This window comes from Lonchura striata, chromosome 2, assembly GCF_050655825.1.
Source record: "Lonchura striata isolate lonStrDom1 chromosome 2, ASM5065582v1, whole genome shotgun sequence".
Taxonomy (NCBI): domain Eukaryota; kingdom Metazoa; phylum Chordata; class Aves; order Passeriformes; family Estrildidae; genus Lonchura; species Lonchura striata.
In genome coordinates this window covers 27,233,532-27,258,345 of record NC_140704.1, presented here as the reverse complement: position 1 = coordinate 27,258,345, position 24,814 = coordinate 27,233,532, and the positions used below count along the sequence as shown (strand labels likewise).

Genomic DNA, 24,814 nt, shown 5'->3' with positions numbered 1-24,814 from the left:
ACTCACACCTTTCTCACAGAGATCATGTCAAAAACAAGCATTTAACTAGGATATTAAAGATTTCTTTACTGATTAAGACTATTTCCACTTTGCATACACTCTGGGTTTTTTAATACTGATCTGAAGAGAATCAGAAATCTTTATTTTATGATCTTCTACCAGAGCAAACATCTGTACAGCATTTAATAAAAAACTTTAGACACTAAGTAAAACCCTGGAAACCAGAATATTTGAACTATTTTTAGGGTGCATTAACTTACTTTGGAGGATGTTGAGTCACATTCCTGACAAATCCATCCATAGCCAGTCTGTTTAGGAGACTTTTTCAAGGGAGGGTCTAGACAGCCAAAATGGTAGCAAAGCCTGCATTCATCACACCTGCAAAAGAAAAACAAAATACATATTTATATTAAATGGTACTTCTCTACTATTTTAGACTGAGCTTCCCTGCAAGTCTCAGCAGAAGATTTCCTGATCCATTATCATAATAAAGAAAATATATTTTCTATCAGGGGTAATTTTAAACAGCCACTTCAAGTAGGTTCTGCTTAATCTGGAATATCCTGATGCAGACACTCATCTATCACCTTTGTCATCATGTTATATAAATGACAACATTTCAAAGACTTGCAAATTAATGAAAAAAATTGCTTAAATTTTTGGATACTTTCAGTGTCATTCACTGCCCGTTTTTTTCAGAAATTTTAACTTTTTTATAATGTGACAGTATTTATTTTTTATAGTTTTAAGACACTGTTTTGCATGTGTAGTTTTTTAAGAAATGCTTTGTGAAAAATTCACCCACATGCTAAATAACTCAAATATAATTTACAGCTATGAATTACATTTTTAACACCAGGACGATGTGGTTGATAAACAAATGCACAAAAGTATTTTCTCATTCACACTGAATTTTATAGAAAGGGCATTAATTTACAAGGATTTCACTGAGATCTTTCACTTATAAAAGCGCTTTGTGTACACACAACATATTTATGTTCTTTAATAAACCTTTCATTAGTGTTTTTCATTATGCGTGGCTACACAAAAAGCTCAAAACATACAGCATAGCTATTGTTAACCTACTTTTAACCTACCACTAATAGAAAAAATGCTACAGTAGAACAAGTGTTTCATGAAGGGATTTTTAAATCATAATAATAATAGGCTCAAAATGAGAGATTTTTTCAAAGCAAATTATAGATGCTTTCATATACCCTACTGAACTTCTCTTTATTTGCATATCCCCCTGTATTCCTTTGTATGAAAAGGAAAGCTTTTTTCAAATTTACTTTGCAACAGTCTCTTCATTAAACAGTCCTAAACTCTGAATTAAAGCCAATATAAATAAATGAAAAACGGCAAAGAGTATATGTTTAAAAATCAAAATGTTTAAAGAAACACCACCACCCACCCCCCCACCCACCCCCCCCGCCTTTCTCCTCTTTCCTAGCCACTCAATTTTTCCTCTACAGTATGTGCAAACACAAAAAGGTCCAAAAATTGCAGTAATAGCATGGCACAGGCATCATCAGATCAAAGACAGAGGGATATCATTTATCGACAGAACAGACAGTGCATCGCAGAAAGAGGATTCAACCAACAGCACATACTGCTGCATTAATAGAACAAAATGTTCATGTGACTTCTCCAAGGATTAGTCTCCCAATAAAAACAAATAACTGTTTTCAATTATCACTGCTTAACTTCAGTGAATACTTTTTATTCCCTAAATTTTTATTTAATCCTCACTGCCAAGGCTGCACTTGATAGCAGTCACAGGTAACACACAAGCACTGGCTGTTTCCTGCTAAATAGAAATTTAAAACAATAATCTGACTAGCCACAAGATTCAACTCTGGACTGACATAGTTTTGGTACTTTTTTGAAAATAAGATATACTATATTGCAATATATATCCTTAGGATTGCTTAGCAGAGACTCAATCTAACTCCAGCAAAAAGCAAACACTAAAAATAGAAAACCACCCTCAGTTTTTGAAGACAGGAGAGTTTTAATGCTGAAATATATTACTTAAAATCAGGAATACATGTAGTTTTATTTCTTGTGAAAGCTGTATTAAAATAATAAAAAGGTTGAGAATGGGAGATGGGATAGGTCACACTCTTAAATCCCAACAGTGTATGTGACCTTCAGCAAAGAATGAAGCCTCCTCTGAGCCTCAATGTTCTCATCTGTAAAGGAGTATATTTTTACTAACCTATTTCAGCATCTGGAATCTTATGGATATAAGGGCTTGTACTTGAGCAGTGCTTATCAGAACTCCCTTCATGTAAACTTAAGGATCCTTTTAAGTAACTGAAAATAAACATACTATTCTGACTGACTTAGAGTATTTTCAGAGTTTAATCCTAAAATCTATACATTATTTAAAAGCATCTGTTTAGATTTTCTTTTTTATTATTATTATTACATAATTGCTTTATATGTTTCTATATTCAAAAGAAAATGTTTCCTCTATAAAATTACACTTTGCCATCTCTTATATTTTTACCATTTTTCATCTAGAATGTGGTATGTCCTGAGTGCACTTTCAGCCATGTTTCCTCAGAGTACACTGAGGGAGTTTGTAAAGCAGGGTTGAAATAACCACGACATTGTGAAATTAAATATGGATCTCGAGGCACCATTCTAAAGCGCAATGTTTTTAATATTTATTGTCATCAATTTTTATCACTTCAGAGTGTTTAGTTTGGCAGAAGAAAATTTGCATTTTCCTAGAATATCCATATGAAAGATTTCAGATACTAATAACTTCTATCCTCATCTGCACAGCTGAGGAAATGCAAGTGTATTTTCCAATATCAAAATACAAAAAGCTGCATGGTGATAAAAGAGTAAGTATGCCAAATATTTTTAAATGTTTGCTTCCTACTGCTTTCTACTGGAATATGAATTCTATACTGGAAAACACAAATTCACTGATTCGGAAGTTCCCAGAGCATGATGCTAGGAAAATGGATGAATACCACTGTACTTTGGTTAAAGATGATGCTCTAGCTGTCTGACAATCATTGCTGAAACTGACTGGGGACAAAATGTGATGCTTACACACATCACAGTGAAAAAAAACGGCATTCTTAATTCCTAATTCCAAAAGCAAACATTGCATCTAAGTTAAAATGGCACTAATAAAACAAGATTAATCCCTCAAGTGTATACTATTAGCTGTGTTCTTTTGTCTAGCAACATAAAAATGACAGAAATCCCGCTGTCACATTCAGAAAATGAGGAAGCGAAGCAAAATACAGCATATTTTTGACTTAGAGAATGAAATTGCTGGGTCACAAAAGATGTCATGCTGCCAGTCTCACCGCCTGTCAGTAAATGCACTCACAGACCCATCACATTCCAGGCACTTACAGAGCAAAGGAGTCATGTGGCACCATAATTTACAAGTATCATCTGCTCCCATCCTGAAGATGGCTTAATAGCACAAACAAAACTGTTGGGATGGGGAGGGGGCCAAGGGAAAGAAGCCACTTCCTCCATATTAGAGGCTGTTGAAATTTTTACGCTTGTGCATTCAAGGTCAGATGTTCAAACTTAAACTAGCAAGTATCTTATCTTCCTGCTATTTGTGGATAACTGTGGATATTTTTGTGGTGAAGCAAAATGATTTACAAAAGCCATTAAGTGGTGGGCCATCTTCAGCACCCTCATTAACTGCTGTACGGAAAACTTTGTGGAAATAAAAGCAGAGCTCACACAGACAAGCTAACCTAACCTCCTAAATTACCTCTTGCTGACAGGTGATTGCTTACTGTCACTGTTATAACAAGTCTGAAATTACTTTATGCATCAAAATTAAAAATCACTGTGTTCCTCATTCTAGCAATTAATGAGGATAGATACATGCCCATTAAATATGGAGAAAATGGAGTGTGAAGAAGAAAGGTGAATTCTGAAGTAGTTATGATAAAAAAGTTAAAAAACCCCCAAACATTTTTTACTTATAGAAGTATAAAATGGCCAGCTACATCTTCACCACAAGAAAGCTTGATTGGGCATTTCCATACCTGAAATACTTTTACTTTGTTCTTTAATAGAATGATCTCCATCTGCTCTTGTCCTTGGATTGTTTTTATTAGTTTTTTTAGCAGTACAGCTGGCTGTGCTCAAGCCCTATCGTGTTCATAATTAACTAATTATGCTCTAATCAATAGTGCAGATACTGATTTTACAATGTAAATGAGATAAATGAGATAATGGCTGGGGTCAATCTCATTTTATTTACAAAGCTCAGCACACACATCCAATTTCATTACATTGCATCTACCTGCACAGGAGGGAATCTTATCAGTTGGCCTGCAGAAGTCTTCCTGCAAGCACTGGGGAAAAAGACCTGTGCTTTTACAGAGGAGTGAATGCAAAACCCGCCCATCACTGGCACATTTGTAAGTCACTGGTTAATATCATCGAAAACCACAAAGAGCTGATTCAGCCAGAGCGAAGAAACCTATTTTGCATTCACAAGACAGCATCACCCATCTATAGCTGTAAAAGTAATTACCTACATGTCCCTGAAACACAACATTAATAAGCTAATCTTTAAATACAACTTTCCAAATATGCTTCAGAGACTACAGAAAAATCTCACTTATGTACGCATCATTGCACACCGCCTGCAGTGTCGTGCCAAAAGGTACCATGGTGAACAAAATACAAAATTGCAAGATAAATATACTGCTCCTGATTTGTCACAACAGCATGGAAACATTTACTTTAATGGAAAAAAAAAAAGATATAAAACACTGATACAAATCTCACCATTAAAAGTAGAGAATTTGTCATATAAGCCTTACTCTGACAAACTCAGAATTAGTCAGAAAAAAATTAGAAGGAAGCTAATCCAGAATTTTAAACTCAAAGGGAACTGCAGAGGGATGCGTGTACACACACCCATTTGCTGAAGGCATATAACACAATGGCTACTCCAGCACCTGCATAGATTTAACTACTGATAAACCTCATCCTTTCCTGGCTTGTTTTGGACCCCATTTCTGACTAAAGGCTCTTAGCACCTTAGGAAGAGACATCTGAGGAACAGAGGTTTCTTCTCAGACACTGATCTCTCTCCCTTTTAATCCCTCAGTGTCCAAGTGCTGAGCCACTCTGGAACTGCAAACAGACAAGAGACATGACTTGGGGTTCATTTTAAATTGCAGCACATTCTTGATTTCAGATGAGCAACTTAAAACCAGCCATGACCATTTAAGTTACTGTCAACACTTGGTTTCTTATTAGCAGCTGTGTGATATACAAGAGAAAGGAGAACATAAGCATTCCCAAAAAAACAGAGTAAATCAATGTAGCTCAAGTGAATTCAAACTCTAGAAACAAAATTAATTACTTCAGCCTGGAGCAGCTGAGGAGTGCTCCTGTGACACTCTACTGCAACCAGACCACAGGAGTGATAAATTCTGGATGACAGGAATGAACAGTGTATTGGGTTGCAGCAGCAACTTTGCATGTCACATCTAAGAAGGCACTTTCCTGTGCCCTTACTTAAACAGTAAAATTCAAGATCTAATGGTGAAATAAATGTATAGTTCTCTATTTAGTGCACTGTTATTAATGCTGTCCAAAAAGTACATTTATTCTGGTTACTGAGTGAGGAGCCCAGAACTGTAGCATGTTTTCTTTACAGAATATGTGGATAACACTCATCTTTTTCTTCTGACATTTCTTGGAACGAAATGAAAATAAGCAAAGGTATGACTTTGTATCTTACCCTACCGTTCTACACCAAAACTCTACAATTCTGCCCAATTAATTCCAAAACAAATTACTTTCATTTTGCTGTGGTATGTCACCGTCAAACACAAACCAGAAGTGATGCAGTACTGTATTTTCCGAAATATAAGATCTATATTCTTATCAATTCCTTTGTCCTTAGACAAAAAATTGACAAAATAATAAAACCCTATTAGGTATAAAATGGAAGAAGTTGGTTCTCATCTTCTTGATTGCTATATTTTTTCCCTTGCCTATAAATGACCTAACAACTAAATATTGGTGGTCATCTAGTCTACAGAACAGCTTTAAGAAGTCTTCTCACATGGACCAGTCAAGCTTCAGGTGACTTTACCACCAGGAGTGTGACACATCTCTGCACTAAAGTTCTTATGTGACTGCATATGCATAAATTGTTGATTAGAAAACTAGGATACAGCCCAAGTATACCTCTTCATACACTGAAAGGTTCGCTATCTTCACAGATGCTAAAAGTTCACCCTATAAGGAACTTCACCCAATTTCAAAGTTAGCTCTAACTTTGCAGTCATTCCTGCACTGAGTGGGTGGCTGTAACAGATGTCCTTCTGAGACTTCTGCAACCTACATTTTTCTGGATTCTAATATTTTCACAATTTTCCTAATTTTGATTTAGGTAAATGAAGTAATCTTTTCTGGGAAGGATAATGCCATGGTGTTACACTAAGTAATAAAGTAATTTTGTAATTTCTATTACACCAGGTACAATGCAAGTATACAGAGATCTCTTATTTATATAGTTTATAATGGGAGATGACAGAGAGTAGACTATCACTGTCTTCTGTTATGCCTGGAAGAGAGAGGCCATGGCTGTTGCTGAAAGGTGAGAGATTATACCAGATAAGGGATGATTACTGCATTTTAGTTTTTATATCTACCTATTGCTGATGAAGACCATATATGGCAAGATGGACACAGCCTGACAGAGCACAATGAGCTTACTCATCTTCAGCTAGGAGTAGTTTCATGATAAGGTGCCTAAGTGCTTTTGATTATGGGAAGTTGTCCGATCTCCTGTTTACTTAAATTTCTGTCCAATCTCAAGGGTATTAATTCAAATAAAGAGCACATATCAATTATACCACAAAATGGCAAAAGAAAACAAGCATTAATCTGGCACACATCTGTGTAGCTATATTTATTATGTTAAACCCAAAACTACCACCTAACTAATTTAACTGATTAAAATAATTATTTTAATAGCAAATCAAACACCCCCTTAAAGCAAAAAACCTAACACTGATTCTTCATGGGTAAGGAAGAATCTGAAAGGGCTATCATTGTATATCATTCTTATGTAAGATTTTTTCTGAACGGTCTACAAATAATTTGGTTTATTAAACTTAAGTTTGCGTGTACAAAATGGATTCTAAGAATGCTGAAAAGAAACTTTATTTACTATACCTGTATATGAACAGCTTTCTTTCAGCAAGAAATTAACTTTTCTCTCTCTCAGTACTGCAAAACTACTGAACACATGGCTTCGTGACATTAGGTTGCAAAATTCATTAATGGCCCACACATACAAGTGGAATATAATGATATGAACACTACTTCAGATGTGTCTGCTTTTGTTAATATACAGCTACTGTATAGGACTTGTATTTCCAGTGTCTTACTGTTTAAACTAAGATTTTCTATGAAGACAATGACTCAAAGACAATAAATAGACAATGCATTAAAATAATCCTACACCAATTACAGACACTGAAAAAGTCCTTTGGCAAACCGAAATGTGTAAAATTTAAGAAGCTATTACCAAATGCTGCATTTTTTATATTCTACTAATACACTATTGCATCTTAGTGCCACTCTCAGGTCTTCAGACTATTAACTCTACTGAATGGTGTACTGTTTATGAACTACTAGGAAACTCCATTATAGTTTTGAATATTGCCATCAAACATCTTTCAAAAGGTGAAACATCAAGTGTTAGCATCTGGCTTTCAACCTAATGATATATATATCTAGAGAGAGAGAGAGAGAAAGGGAGAGAGGGAGACAGAACAAAATTCTACAAGGAAGTTTTACTGGAGAGAAATATAAAAAATAAAGCAGGAATTCAACTTGGGTTTTCAAGCATGCCCAGGAAAATATTAACAACACTTGAAACAGTATTTAATACACACTAGTCTGTCCTTAAAATCCTCCAATAGCAGAGATTACAGACATTCCCTAACAAACATCTCTAGTACAAGTATTCTTATTATTAGAAAAAACTCTTTCTATTGGCTAAATCATTTTGATACAATTTAACTTATTTTTGTTCTGATCAACTTTGAAGAACTTTTTTTCCCCCTTCTTTGTAGCAACTTAATTCTTTGTAATTTTTATATTAATTTAGGCTTTTTAAATAGATTTCCCACCTTCACTAAATTAAAGAAATATTACTATTTTAAGCTATTTTTATTCATGTCTCCTGTGGTCTTCTTATCATCCAGTTCAGTTCGCTTTGGACCTTCTCTGTTTACCAAAATGGACAGGATATGCTGGCTGAGACTTTTCAAATGGTGAGATATTGGTCTTCTGAATATTCAGGAGTACTTCAATGCATTAAATCCAACACCTCTCGCTGTCTATATCAGGTTTGATCAGTTTGATCAATGTTCTGTGATCTGTGATTCAGAGTCCGCCACAATTTTTTTTTCTGAAGTCAATCTTGATATAATAATCAACCAATCAACAGTGACTTGCTGTTTCCTTTCTGCACTGAGTGCTTTTCAGAATACTTTCCTAAATTTTTTTTTTTAGATTCTAACACCGTACTTCCTCACATCTTACTGTCATCACCTGCAAATGTAACCAACACTTTATTTCAGTACCTAATATCCTAAAGCAAAAATTAACAGAAATATTGTAATACTGAATCCAGGAGAGCTTGACTGGAACCCAGTGAGCTGAGTATCATTTGACAGTGAGTCCATGGTAGATGTTTTACTTTCCTGATCAGCTACATATTTTATTGCAGCTTAATCAACAGAACCTCTAACTCATTTAAAGGAATATCACACACAGAAGTATTTTGAATATCCTACTAAAGCCAAGATAACCCACATTTATCATTCTCTCCTATCCACAATACCTAGATTGCTTTTGTTTAATAAATTATCGTAAATCACAGAAAACATTACTTTTTCTTTTTTTTTCATAAACTCAGCATGATGTATGGGCAAACATTTTTCCCCCCCTTGCTTACACAACATGTGGACACAACCTTTTACTTTCAGAATACTGCACAAGTGGTCATTAAACTTGGGGCTTTTCTTTCTAGAAAGGATTCACGGATCCTTAAGGATCAAATTCCTGCATTAGCATCTACTTCCTGGTGCAAATCTCTTTATTTTTATGCATCTCTGTGTGTATTTGCCAAGACAGAATAAGAAGCATTTCTGATAGTTCCAACAAAAATCTTAACTCTGAGATTCTCCCACCCCCTTTTTAAAATGAAACGACGTGTTAGACATCAGGTTAATTTTATTCAATATAATATTCAAACATGAAATGCCCTGGTAAGATATGACTTGTAGATAAGTACACATAAATTTGGATATTCTCCTATTACTTATTACAGCATTTAATTTCTTTTTTAAGTTTAAAAAATACTTTCAAATGGAAACGTGCCTTTATAGATGACAAAACCCACCATATCTTAAGAAATTCAAGGATTATAGGTCATAAAGTTACAAGTGTGATTGCATATGAGCAGAATTTTTCCGAGCAAGTTCAAGATGAAAACGATGAAGATGTCAACACTCTGATACTGTAGATTTAAGAACTGGATCTGTACCATTTGAAGATCAAAATACTATGTGTGCATCTACCAGGATATATACGGACGGAGACGAAGATCTCAGCTGTCACGCTGTGTGATCAATTCTTCATTCCTTCCCCAACTTACAAAACAATTTCATGTTTGTATTGGAAGGAGATAAGCTTGTCCTGAACACTGCCAGAGAAGTAAGCCAAATGAAACAAATGCCTGCACATACTCAAATTTTTCTTATTAAAAAAAAAAAAAATCAGAAAGAAGGATAGGTATAATTCTGTTCACTTGAGTGTCTGGAGTCAGAAACAATTAATTCATACTAATAAGCATAAAATCAATTTTTCCATGGCAAATCTATTCCTTCAGAATAGTAAGTCTCAAGTGTTTTACAGGTCTTATTATCACTGAACATTTATTGGTTTTTTTAGGAAACAATCCTTTTTACAGTAAGGTCTATGTACAACATAGTGTTCTATATAGAAATGTTCTTATTAAACTGTAAATAAGTAGAGTGGCAGGCAGATGGCAAACCGTTGCTTATTTCTTTCAGTATCACCATAGAGGAACACACAATATTTAAGTCCCACAGGCTTCTGTCACTCTTCAATGAATCCAAGCATTGTATAACATCATTTGCCAACGAAGCACAGGGGAGAGAGACATTACTTAATAGGACAATCCTGACAAGACATTTATCCGGGATTTTTCAACGATGCATATACAAAATGTTCCTGAATAGTGCAAAAAAATGCAGGCAAATTAACTACCTTGTCAGTCCAAATAACAAACCAATCAATTACATTCTATCCAAGCCTGACAAGCAAACTCAATGTTTTGTCATAATAAGCTTATAGTTGAGACAAGGTAGCTGTTCTCCTTTACTTTAGGTATTCTATTGAGAGCTTTATCCACATTTAAAAATCCTATTATAAAAGGTTTCCACGATTGCCTCCGAGGATGAGTTGTGGCAGAGTTGTGTCTCATGAAGGGTATCTACACAGTAAAGTGATAAGAAAAAAATATTAACATTGAAAGATCATAGCAGCTCTCCTCTGTCTTATGAAACATTTTAACATCACACTAAATTTAATTAATGTGTATACTCAGATCCAAATACTTAGACACCCACACCAAATTTTCAAGAGTCTCTAAGTGTCAAAACATTAAACTGAGTTAAGTATAGCATCCTTATAACTTTTTCTCAATACAGCTCAAAGAACAAAGGCAAACCACCACAAGACAGAGAAGATAATTTTCTTTTTTGCAAATCATGAAAGCAAAAATTTAATACAAGTAGTCTTGATTGTGAAGCTAGCATTTTACTTAGATTTGCAACCCACAGAAATGCAGCTACAAGCACAAACATGGGTACTACGTTATAATGTTAAAAAATGTTTTATAGAATAGCATTTGAAAGAAAACAAATCCTAGCCTTTAGGAAGGACTAAGTAAGGGAGGGTTTCTTTCAAAATGCATTGTAATAGTTCAGTACATAAAAGGCTTTGGTCACTTCTGAAAAAATGTCTTTGAGTCAATAATTCCAAAGTCTTCACATCTTTTTATTTTCCTACCCGTACTTCCTGTCTTTTGACACTCATGACACACATACTTTGCAAGAACACTTTTTAAGAAATCAATACAATTTGAAAGTGATGATTCTAAAAATTTAAATTCTTTAAAGTACTTGCCATACAGCAAATTAATGTATCTTAGAGCACTGTGAGATTTTAATCAGGCAAACATCTATGCTTTCTTTAAGCTGAGCAGATACATTTTGAACAAAAGACTGACAAAAAGTCTCCATAACCACATTTGGTGGTTGTTGATTTTTTTTTTTTTTTTAATTTGAAATGTATTTAAGTAGAATTGTAAATAAAAAGGAAACTGCTGTCATTCTTTGATAAAATATAACAGTCTGATGAACAGGAGCTATCTTGTTGCCACATGTTCAAACAAAAATTCTTGGCAACTGAATTTTAGTTTTGAGTATAAGGATTTTGAGTCTCAGAATTAGAGGGACAGCAAGAAGTACCATATGAATATCCACTTCCAATTCTCACTTTATCTCTTACTTCAGACATGACTAAAATTTTAAATTGGGTGTCTTGAACTGCAATCTACAGTGCAATTTTGAATTTTTTAAGAAAACTGGAGAAAAGCTTAGCTGTAAGATAGAAATATTATTCATAGTCATCTCATTACAATCCCCTTCCCTTACTGAGTGCAACTAGTTTTGTTCTGACAACCTGTGCACATGGGTGCACACTGAAATGCAGAAACTTAAAGGGTAGCATCAGAAAAAATCAAGATAAACTGAAAGTCTCCATGCCACCTCTACCCTCTCAGAACAATGTCAGTAGCTACAACTGTATCATTTCAGTCAGGTCATCAGAATGTGACAGGCTGTCCCATCTGGGCTAGTAAGGTTTGGGCAGGAATACAGCAATCCATACTTTAAATACAAGGGGTTTTATTTTGGTTTCTCAAAATAAGTGAATGAGTATGTTAATATGTGTACACACACACACACCTATTTATATCTACATATAACTGCCCTTATATATAAATTTCTATTTATAAATTATTTTTATATAAAAAATTATCCACGTAAACATGTTTATATATATAAAACCAGCTTCACAGCTGAACTAATAAAATAATCAATTAAATTTTAATACGCTCATAAATCAAAGTAATTAAGTAGAAACAAGGTTCTCAGAGGAAACCTGTAACGACTGAGAAAAGATCCTATTATTTGGTAGCACTTCAGGTAAAGCTGCAAGAACACAGACATCAAGCAGGAAGTGTAAGTAACCTACACCTGCACTAGTTATTCTGATAATATTTCTCTGTATTACATCTTTATTGGTAACGACATATCAAGAAATTTTAGAGGATATTAGAATATTTACTCATATATTAAGGGAAAATTATTTTTTAAATGGTTGGATAATTTTTCCATTTTTACTCTATTAAAAATTTAACTTGACATCATTTATTTTACACGTTCTAGGGTTATCTTCACCCCACTCATGTTTGAAGTATTATTAATTAAGGAATCACTACTGGCGTTACTTAAACAAGTGAAAGATTTTTTTTTTGTTGTTCTAGGAAGTGAAGTATTGGTAAAAGACAAAGGAATATGACTGTATAAATACAATAGCTTGCAATTGTTGTAGTTAATTGTATTATTGTAATTCTACAGCAAACTCGTCTGATAACTGACTACTGCCCTGAGACCACCTGCACTGATGACATTTCTCCTGCTCTAGTCTCACCTTCTGCTCTGCTTCCATCCCTACACACCATCTGCCAGTCCTTCCTCAACCAAAGAACTGCTCCCATTCCTGTACCTCCATTCAAATTTCTACTGACTGAAGTACCCTGAGTTTTCTGCAATAGCTGAACTTGTATTTACAGCCTCACTTAGGAAAAGGATTTAGTTAGCACAAAAATCTGAAATAAGGATAGTGAACAAAACTGAACAGCCTTTCCCCTCTTACCAGTAGATACAATAAATATTAAGAAAGAAAAAAGCATCACAGATAATGCCACAATAGATGCTTTGAACAGGAAGCATTTGGTCCTTTAGAAGAGTTGTTCTCTCCCAGCCCTCCCTCAATCCAGGATAAAAAAGTAATTATAAAAGCACTTTCCTTCATATTTTGGTACAAAGAGGAAGAAACACACCAACTTCTCTGCTCCCTCACCGCACAGGGTTATCATCTCTTTCCTCAGTTAATTAAACGTTATGTAGAGGGCAGGTGTCTAAGATCTGTGTGCAGACTTCCTTTTAAAAAGACTATAGGACAAGAAACCCCACAAGTTATTTCAATACTTTTTACTCTTCATTTGTGTAACAGAAACAGAAAATTGTAAATCACAGACAAACTTAATGCTTATGTCAGCAGTTTTGACCCAGGTTCTTTTTTAGCCATTTTAATACTTGCCTTCATCAGGTTAAATAGCTGTTGTAAGGGCAATGTTTCTGGCTGCTAAGTGAGCACAAGTAAAAATACATTTTCAACCACAGTGTAAAATCAGTTTATATTCAAGGGTCTGAAGGCAAGAAGCTGCTTCAGTGTACCTTAGCAATTCTGAAAAATTAGGACTCTCCCACCAGGTTAAGCCTGCTAAGACTAAAGAGGAATGTGGGGTATTTGCAAATAACTTTCATGAGGCAAAGATGGTAAGTGATATGCATTTTTAAAATTCAGTCTACTTCATCTCAGAAATTAATCTGTGCCAAGCAGCTCTATTAAGTGGATGAGTGAGCTCTTCAGAGGGGAAAAAAAAACCCAAACCAGACCCCAAAAGCAATGACGAGCAGTGATTTTAGACATCGCTAATTACTTCAATTTTCTCAGTATTGATCAAGTTATAAATATTATTAAATGCTTCCTGAACAGTTACAGATTTATATCTGCTCATATACACACTGATTAGCCTGTTAAAGAGTTATCTGCAGGACAAAAGATCACAGCATCTGATGTACCAATGGAACAGAAGAGCCCTGTTTTGTCTTAGTAACTGTCACATGGTAACATTAATAACATTTAGAGCTGGTCACTGCATAAACATGTTGACTATCTTGATTTACAGAATTATGTTCTCCGAGCACTTCTATGCACACTTCAAAACAAGAGCACATTTTAAAACTACTTCAGAAGAAAACTGAAACCATTTCACATATATGATACCAATATTTTGTTTAATCTTTTGTATAGGATATGTAATTTTCCTTCATTCTGTACTGTCTTTGTGAACACAAGCTTTTGAGAACCCATGAAAAATACACAGTCAATACACTCAATACTCTACATGAAACCCAGCTTTCTCTTTTAAGTGACTGCATTTACAGACCTTGTCACAACAAGGTCCCTGATGTTATCGAAGCAATTTCAAGATACTTTAATCATTGGCAAAACTCAGTGACTTGACAAGAGAAATTTGGGCCAGAAGACTTCAATGGTTTGAAAGGAAGGTTATTGAGTGATGTAATTTCATTTGGATGGGGCTGATTCCAATTGATCTGTTTTTGCAATGCATATCTTGCCTCTGCAGCTGTCTCTATCTGATTCAGTGCTTAAACTGCAAGGAGTGACTATTCCTTTCCACTTAAAGCAAAACTCTTCCTTCCTCCTGCTATTATTTTGAATGAGCATGAGGAGCCCATTTTTGAGTTTAATCTCTGTACTCACTGCAAAAAAAAATACATTCAACTGAATGCCAATCCATGGATTCAACTGAGTCTTGTGACAGCGTATGTATTATGTAAGTAGAAAAACAGATCATAGAGCATTAAGTTTATTATTGAAGTAGGGTTTGTATAACACAAGGGTATATGGCAGTACAAAATAAGTCTCAATCCCAACTGCACAATATCATGTTATCTACACTGTATTAGATTGTATTTTCAGTTGAGTATTTACATTCAAAAGAAAAAAAACCCTGCTTGGTATGCACTAAGCATAATAATTAATAAATGGTTACCTTATATATTAAATCAAGTATGGTTTTCCAGTTTCAACATTAGGAACCTTAATAATTTAATTTTAAACTGCATAAAACCTAGGCGGGAAAAAGCCTCCATATATAGGGAGTTACAAAGCTTTGAGAGGAGTATTGATGAATAACGTAATCATCATTAATGTAATCATCATATGCTAATGAAACTGAATCAGAATGTGGCACTAAATGTTGCCAGCAATATGTAGCTAATAGGTCAGCTAAGTTGCCCTTTATTCACCCAGCTTTAGTCTTATGCTGTCTGTGCACACAAAATATGCTTGACTAACAAAACATGCAACTTGCTAGATTAGACATAAATGTGAACTTTCCTCTGATGATTTAATGAGGAATGAAAATGGAGTTAAAGATCAGCTGCCAGTCCTTCACTGCCTTTCCAACTCCTTGTATCACAGAAGATGATAGTTCTGCTGAATTTCACTTTTTATGTCTGATCTATATACTTCCAGAATTCAAGAACTTTCGGGTGTCTGTAGCAGCAGCAACATTCAGGCAACTCTGAATGCACACCAGACATGCCTGCAGAAACACTTCCAGACCCTCAGTACCAATCACTTTGCCTACCCAGGGCTTCAGTTCTGTTGACAGTAATTGAAACAGAGTATCTTCTTTGTAAAATTACTTGTTCCAAAACCAGTAAGTAATTATGACTTCATCTATCAGTAAACTCAAACGCATAAACTCAATAAAAATATATTTTTATACATTTTGTACATTTTATACATTACACAGCTTTGTATTGTGAGTACTGTCACTCACTGTAACTTTTTCTGTTAATGTGAGAACTGGGCACCCCTTTTTAAGACTGTATAAATATACTAGCATACCATTAATCTTACCAATCTAATAATTTATTGGAAATAAAAATCTAAACCTTATTCAAATACAGAACTTGCTTATTATGGCTATTATTTATAGACCATACTTTGAGAAACATTTTAACTAGTAGAGCCAAAGTAATTTATCGGGTAATCAGTGGGTATGGATGAATTCTGTCAGAAAAATCTAAATTTCACTTCACTGTTTCAGTTTCAACACTGGACAGTCAACACCAAAGTCACTGGACTGCACAGTTTTCATACTGTTTTCAGTGAAAATACAGACCTAAGCCTTTAAGTTAGCCATCAGTTATCAACAGTTTGACACCCGTGAAGCATTCAGAACCTTCTGTGCAACTTCCGTATGTTAAAATCTAAGCATGACTATCGCAAACACTACAAAACAAGCCAAAGTAGGAATTGTTGTTTCTTGCTCTCCTGCTCTACCAAGCATAAATCTAAAATACAGATTCAGAGCTAGGAGATGGGCATTTATTTCCCCTCCTTTCAAAGCAAATTATTCTTAAAGAAATTTATAAGGGTTTTTTCATCTCAAAACTCCCACTCCCAGAAACCTTAAAACTATAACAGTTCTACTGTGAGACATTCGAAGTCTCTACAGGATCAAAGGGAACCTCTTCATCAAGCTGCTGTGTATCACAGTCCAGGTCAAAACCTGTGATGCACCTGCTCCTATGCTTAAGAAATCAATTATGATCCAGCTTTATTTATAAATTAGATTGAAAATATTAATGGCACTAGTGACACTTTATGACTTTTTGGAACATTGAGTCCAGAAATCAAAGTGAGGTGTAAGTACAATCTCTTACAACTGCTATGGATTAAAATCATTTCTCCATAAGGAAGACCACAAAAAGCTGTATCATGGAAGAGGAAATGTTGGCTTGTCAAAGGCACTGCTAGGCTGAATCTTGCAGGAAGTTGTCATGAAAGGGATGGCTGCCTACTGAAAGGGGTATGATTTTTAAAAGGAAATTTACTCAGAGCTCAGATAAATAAAGCAGAAGGGGCTATGTGCCTTTGAGCTCAATGCATCAGCAAGCATGGTGAAAACTTGGCCTCAGACCTCCATGCCTACCAGTGTGACATGGGATAGAGAAGGACAGCAAACAGCAGCAAAGCAGCAAGTAAGGGTCTAGTCTATTTGGATACATTCCAGTTCATGGGAATTATTCAATGTTACTGAAAAAGCTGTTTGTTATCTCTGTCAGATGTAGCAATTCTCTTCGATCTCCTCTGAGCACGAGGGGGAGAATCCTACATGGACAATGATAAAAGACGAAATGCGCTCAACAGTCAGACTCCTGTGTAAGATCTAAGAAACACCATTACAGCCAAGGCCAGACTCTGAAAACTGAAAAATGCTAAGATGAGCCCATCTTAAAGAGGTGAGACACACAGTAAAAAACTATTGTAAGCAGTACCTAGGAAGTCATGTATTGGTCAGCCTTGTCCCTCTACTGGGACGAGGGATCCATTGTCAAATACCTGATAGTAACTGAGAGCACTCAGCAAAAATTTAATAAGGGGAGTAGAGTTGCTTATATTTGAAATGATGAATAACATGCTCCGTGAAAGAGGGAAGAGCAATGGTTGCAACACACCAAAAGGTGTTTAGTATAAGGCTTTTCTATCAGTCCAGTACAGCATTTTCTTTATCAAGTTATAAACAAAGCTGGCTGAATAGGTTGAAAGCCAGCTGGAGTCAAATGACAGAAGGCAATAGCTTGAGCTCTAGATGCTGTCCAGCAACAAAGTACCCCAGGGAGCCAGTGGGGAGAGAACTGGTACATCAGGCACAGCATTGCCAGCCAGGCGAGGGAGGGAATTGTTCTGTTCTGCTCTGCACTCACCTTGAGTGCTGGGGGCAGTTTTGGGTGCTACAATTGATAAGAAAGGCATTAAGCTATTAGTGCCCAAAGGAAGCCAGTGAAGATGGTGAAGGGCCTGGAGCGGAAGCTGTGTGAGGAGGGGCTGAGGTCACTCGATCTGCTCAGCCTGGAGAAGAGGAGACTGAGGGGAGACCTCATTGCAGTTACAACTTCCTCGTGAGGGAAGAGGAGGGGCAGGCACTGATCTTGGTCTCTTCTCTCTGGTGACCAATGACAGAACCCAAGGCCTGCTGTTGTGTCAGGGGAGGTTTAAGTTAAAGTTACATGTTATAAAAACATTCTTCACCCAGAGGGTGGTTGAGAACTGGAACAGGCTCCCCAAGGAAGTGATCACAGCACCAAACCTGGCAGAGTTCAAAAAGTGTAGACAATACTCTTGGGCCCCTGGTGTGATTCTTGGAGATGGTCCTGTGAAGGACTGGGATTGAACCTCATGATCCTTGAGAGTTCCTTCCAACTCAGAATATTCTGCGATTCTTTGATTTTGGGGTGCTCAATGCTACCAAACTCTCCTTAGTTGAGAGAGGGAGGGCTCTCATGACAAGGGCTCAAAGCCACAACCTGCAGCATAGGAAGTTTAGAGGGGATATCAGCAAATGCCTTTTTAGTACAAGGAATTCTGCAGTGAGCCCAGAGGTACTTATGTCTCAGTTCTGTGGGAACAAACAAATAAGAAGCTATGATAATTTGCTCTTAATATCCTAAAAACTTTCATTTCCAGTATTAGAAGGCATTGCCAATTCCTGTGGTCAGGATGGGAAGCCATGATGCTGAATAAAATCCTGTGATGCCCAGTGTGTGGGTGAGTAGCGGATTTCCATCAGTTGTAAGGAATAAAAAATGTCCTTCCCAGCCCTCTTACAGACAGTATCTCATGTAATACAATAGTGCACTCTAAGAGGCATCAGAAACTGATTTATAGTCAGTCTTGTGCACAAATAGTAAAGTTTTGTGTCCTTGATGCCATCTTAAAATTCAATGGTATTATTCATATTAGAGGCCCTTTTCTTAAGACTGACAGGTGATTTCATATTCTACTGAAACCTAGACACTATAAACACTTCATAAAATAAAAGCCAGACGAGGTTATACACGTAAGTTTCTAAGTGGAAGCATATCTAAAGCATTTTGATAGCCATCCAAAAAAACCCAAACAAACAACCAAAACAAAATCAAAGCAAAAAAACCCCAACCAAACAAAAAGCCAAAAACCCCTCAGAAAACTGGTATTATTAAATTATATTTACAACTCCACAATAAAAACTTTACACATAAAGTGGCCTAAGGAAAAATTTCACAGATGGGTTTACAAACAAAATACAGACTAAAAAAACAAAAGCAGGGAAAATGTAGTGCGTTCACTTGAAAAGTTCATACAAATACCTGTATTTTAAAATAAGCACCTTAACATTGGACTTTTTTAATGGCCATAAAGTTTATCAAGTTGATTAACAGATGGAGAAAAGCTTAACTTACAAAGCAAACATTTCATATAGTCCATTATAATTTCACAGTTAATTTTCAGTCTTCAGTATTAAAACTTTCTAAAAAGATAACAGGTCTGTAAGTATTTCTGAAATCCACAAAAAAAGGAATTATGATTTTCTTTCAAACTAGTCCTAATGCATGCAAAATTTAGTAAGTTTTTTTCAAAAGAAGACAGAAGTTAACCAACAGGTATAAACAATGGATGCATTTGTATTATATCATAATCAAGCTATATATTCAAAGCTCTGTAGAGCACTCCTGAAAAGGATTATTTAGACAACATACTTAGAACACATTTGCTATAACACAGTTCATCTATACCTTGGCTGAATGCATGCAAATAAAATTCAGATGTAATAAATATTAAAAGCAACAACAAAGACAAATTGCATTATATATAAAAATATATTAATTAATAGAATTTAACACCATGCCAGAAGTTTGGGAACAGTGTACTAAGATGATGTTCTGTTTGTGAAAGTCTGTGGTAAGTATTAACTAAATCACAAAAGAACTAAAAAAGTTCAGTGAAATAAAATAACATGATGCCCCTTGTAACATACTTACTTAAGATTTTTCTCAAATAATATAAAAAAGGACCCTTAAAAAATATTTCATTATGACAAAAAATGAAAGTTAAGTAAAAGATTAGGCAGACTTTTTGCAACGTCACTACCACACACACAACTGTATTCTTGAATATTACTTTCAGCAGGTATATCAAAAACCTAGTTTAGATAAAGCATGAAGTTTGTTTCAACTGTATCAAGAGATAAAACTACCTTTGTAGATAGGAAAATAATCATTTATTTGGACATACATATACTTATTATGTCTTCACAGTAAAATCTATATGAAACAAACCTAAACCAAATGAAACCAGCAGGAAGAAGGAATGTCTCACTTCAGGCATAACGTGAATCAAATTATTCCATTTGATATTTAATTTTATCATTTTCCTAAACTTATGTTACTGCTGTCGTTGGGGACTTTCAGTCAGATCAGTAATACTGGTTCCCTCTAAAAAATGTCAGATCTTTAGTGCAGGCAGAAATTAAACATCTTTTAACAATTAAAAGCAGGCATACATACATTTCAAACAATGCATCTATATAAATTTCTATCTTTAAAACTTGAATTTGGGAGAAAAATACAAAAAAACCCCAATATTATTTATCAACCTGCATGACTTTGGAACTACAGAGTAGATTTAGCCTTTTGTCTTATTAGTGGCAATAGTCATTCTTAATGCCTTGTTTCCTCATATTCCTTTTCACTATTTTTTCCTCTCTAGAAGAAAATACCAGAGAATGTGACTCTATCAACCCATTAGAATAACAGGCAGACAAAAGGTAAAAATGATAGAAAGAAAGAAGTTGAAGAACTTGATTTCAGAGTACTACAAAGTGCTTGAATCTATGACTATAATTTACTAATTTCTGAAACTCCTCTCCTACTCATTTTTGGAGAACAGAGGAAAACAGAAAAAATGAAAATATTCCAAACTACTCAGCTACTTTATTTTTTAATTAATAAGACAGATGAACAACAGCATGTAAAATCAAGGAGAATATCTAACAAAACATGGAACTTCAGAATAAAACTCCTTTTCAATGAAGGGTTGTTGATTAATTAATTAATTAATTAAGTTGTATAACAAAATTTTTCTGCATTTAGAATAAAGAGTTTTAAAGTATACAAAACAAATACATTGGAATTGTAACTATATAAGTAACGCTAATTATGCTTTAGCCTTGTTTTTTTAATTAATGATTACCATTCATACTTTTTTCTGTTTTAATAAACACTTCTTTGCTACTTTTGTAAATGTTTTGATTATAATTTTGCATTCACAATAAATATCTTCTGCTACCTATAACAATGAAGTAGTGAAAATTTTCTAAGATGTCATTTTCCAGTCATCCACTCCCCATTTCAGCAACACTGACTTGTCTTGACCATAGCAAACTTCTCATTTTCACATAGGATTCCTATCCACAACTACCCCTCCCTGGTTCTTTACAGTTTCAGTATCTCCCTTCCTCTGACTATTATCCCACGGGGTTTTCTTGTTTCAGTGTCACTCTCTAGTAAGTCCAACTTTGCACAAGACCTGAAATGTGAATAGTCTATTTTCTTGCCTCTGCACACTATTTAAATTCTACTCTTTTACATTTACCATCCAAATTCAGATTCTTCTCTAGTCCTAGTCTCACCATGATCTCTGTACTGGGCTGTACCAGGCAACCACAGTTCTAAGGTTTGTTTGTCTGTAACCCAAGCCCTATTTCATACAGAAAATCTGCAAGATTTTATCTTAGCTTTACTGAAGAAACAAGTGTATAGTACAAATGCTAAACTCTGGTAAATGAGTAAAAAATTCATCATGTCTGATGATATGTATACCATTGAGTATTGACTCAAGGGAAAAAAAAAAACAAAAACAACCAAACAAAAAACTCCATGACCATTAAACCCTCTGAGAACACATTGGAGAATCTGAGGATGGCAGTTCAACTAGAAAAGGATCAGCCTGGTCCAAGGAGCAGCAAAGGCTGAAATTTCTTTACCTTACCAAAGACTGCCTGACCAGCAAAGATACATCAGACATCAGCACTAGGTGAGATATTCATTCTGAAGCTTAGCCTAGCAAAATGCTACTCTTCCCCACAAGTGACTGCTGTGGATTCTTGAGTTCTGCACATCCTGCTCACATCTCTCTATCAATGACAAAAGATGACCCAAAAGAAGGGGAGTCACACACCTCTCCACACTCACTGCCCATTTTACTCTTGTCATCTAGTGCAGCAGTACCAGTCATTGATACTGTCCTTAACATCTTTTTCTCAATTCACCCCTGCAAGTCTTGTAGCAACTCCAGCTGTAGGGATAAGTACACTCAAATAGCCCACAGCACACTCTAAGCACAATTACAAATGATCTAAAACCTGCCATACCATGACTGTGATAGTTACGAGGAAACTATTTCTCTCACAACATCCTTCAAAGCTTCCCTTTTCTCAGATTTCATCAAACTGACATGAATAAATTTCTCCTCTAACCTTGGGAAAGAAAGGGAGGTCTTTCCCAAAATTCAATTTACTGATCAAAGACTTCAATTCACTTGTCTTCTTAAAGGTATGGGGTGAGGGACACCTGGGCAGACAGGACTCAAATCTCATGTTAAAAATTTTGCCTGAAAACATCCAGCCTAAAAGACACACAGGAGACATGAAGAATTCTGAGTCCAAGTAATTAAAGTTTTACAAGCTTTTCCAAGTTTTAAAATAAGAAACTGAAAATGGGGTCTGGTCACTTATTACCACTGCCCAGTGTAGATAACTTTCATCTGTATCAATGCTAGCTAAAAAAATTCCAGAGAGTGGAACTTTGTTAAGGTCCAGTCACAGACATTTTGCTTGATCATTTCCCCATTTCTCCTTTTGCTGTCTGTAAGTATTTAATAATATAGTCATTGTACAGAATACTGTATAGAATACACATAATCCATCATTCTTGATGGAATTGAGTGGTTGGACTTCCCTAATTCAGAAACAGAAATCATAGTATGAATTTGGAATAAATTAATTGAAGCTAACATTCTAAACGAAGAACAAAACTTTCATAAAAAAGTGCTTCTGAAAAAAAAAAAAAGAAAACATTTTTTAGCTCATTCACCAATGACTTCTATAAATAAGTCCAGATTTTTTTTCCTTGTTGACAAAAGACACAGAAAGCCTCAAATACAAGGACCAACAGAAGCTGAAGCACTGTTTTTCCCAAAGGTCTGAGGGCCAAGACAGAAGGAATTATTTTGCCTGTTTTGCCATTTGTATAAACAAAGACAATGGTGCATACATCTCACAAAATAGCAAAATTAAAAATAACAAACAAGACTCTAATAACATTCAGAATTCTGGGGCTGGCAGAAAACATAAATACACTCAAGCTACTGAAAAAGACAACTACAGCAATATTAAATATTCTTCCTTCTCTTAAACTTACTCATTAAACTTATGTATTAAGCTCTTTGTCAACTCATAAATTTTGTTTATGGCGACTAAAGTTATGTTTTGAACCTTATCAATTTAACTTATAAAAACCCACCAGTTTCACATGAAGTTTTCTAAATGTAATTGTCAGAAGAAACCTAAATTAAAAATTTGTTGGATGGATTAATCTATACTGAAAGTACTGTGCTGCTTAATTTCAGAGTTTTATCAATCTTCCTAACAAAAAAATTAATTATCCACCCATAGATATGCTTCATACAAATTTTAAACACAAAAATGAAGGAAGCATGGCAATTTTTTGAGGCATCTTGTCAAACAGTGAAACTAGTTTTGAATTAAATATTAAGGTATTTTTATAATGGGAATGAGACAGTAAGAACTCAATAGTTCTTATTCAACTTAAATAGAATTAAGTACATATAATATTACATGAAGTTTCAAAATAAATGTCTTTTAAAGTTTTCAATATAAAAGTATTTTAAGCTAAAACCTTCTGAGTTTTCTATACCAAGCAGACCAACAGCTTAAATAATAATTATATACTGTATAAAAAACCCTAAAGATAGATATAGATATAGATATAAGCTTCTACCTGCAGTGTGAGAGGCCACAATAGTTTTGGTGTAGATTAGAAATCGACAGCAGAAACTGTTCAGATCAGAGAAGAAAAAACCTTGCTGTTAGTACTCTTCCATCACTCCACAGAAACCCAGCTCCTGTATTCCCAGTTTTGCTTGGAATTAAAGAGTGGAAATCTTAACACTTAGTGTGTGTAAAAACTGTACCCACTACCCTACGTTGTGGGGTACTCCAAAACCCACAACAAGGGATGCAAAGGATAACTTAAAGGTTTGCAATCCTCCTGCTCTCATGTTCTCCATGCCCCATGAGGGACTTCATCCTTCTAATGCAACACCACTAGATTTTCCCTCCTCTCACCTCTAAATCCTTTTTTAGCTAAGTGCGGAGTTTTAGCTGTGACATTATTTATGGTGTTCTGGGGGTGGCAGAACTGGCAAAGAGCCTGTTGAGTTTTGTGAGTTTTTAGGTGTCTCAGTCTGCTGCCAGGTTAAGTGATACAGCTCTTTTAATGCAGTTTGACAGGTCACCCCAGAAAGCTATTGTTAAGGTGATATTCCAATGTAGTGAATTTAGAAGTGCATTTAAAAAAAAATACACTTTTCAAAAAGAGCAAAGGAAGGGACTGGAATTGTGGATGTCTTATCTAAACTTACACAGTGGAACCTCCCACTAAAATGTAACTCCAGTGGAAAACTGTAAACATTAGCATTGATAATTCTCCAGAATATTGTCCAATTAATTCAGGTTTTAAACTACAACTACAAACTACAGCTATGACATGACTTTCCCAAGAAATTAATTCAATAAGCAAAATTACTTTCTCGTTCTTCAGTAGTGTTCTTAATGCTTGCTACATTGACTACAAGATGTTTCTTTTACAACAAACTAAATTTTACCTGTTATAAACAA

The 24,814-nt window shown here is 35.1% G+C and overlaps 1 protein-coding gene across 1 annotated transcript in view; it reads right to left on the bottom strand.

The window, feature by feature from the left end:
• PHF14 (PHD finger protein 14) overlaps positions 1-24,814 on the bottom strand; it is a 162,339-nt gene that overhangs the window by 55,966 nt on the left and 81,559 nt on the right. The window contains exon 19 of the mRNA XM_021538343.4: positions 261-378. Within this exon, the coding sequence (XP_021394018.2) occupies positions 261-378 (118 nt within the window). The remainder of the gene's footprint in view (positions 1-260; positions 379-24,814) is intronic.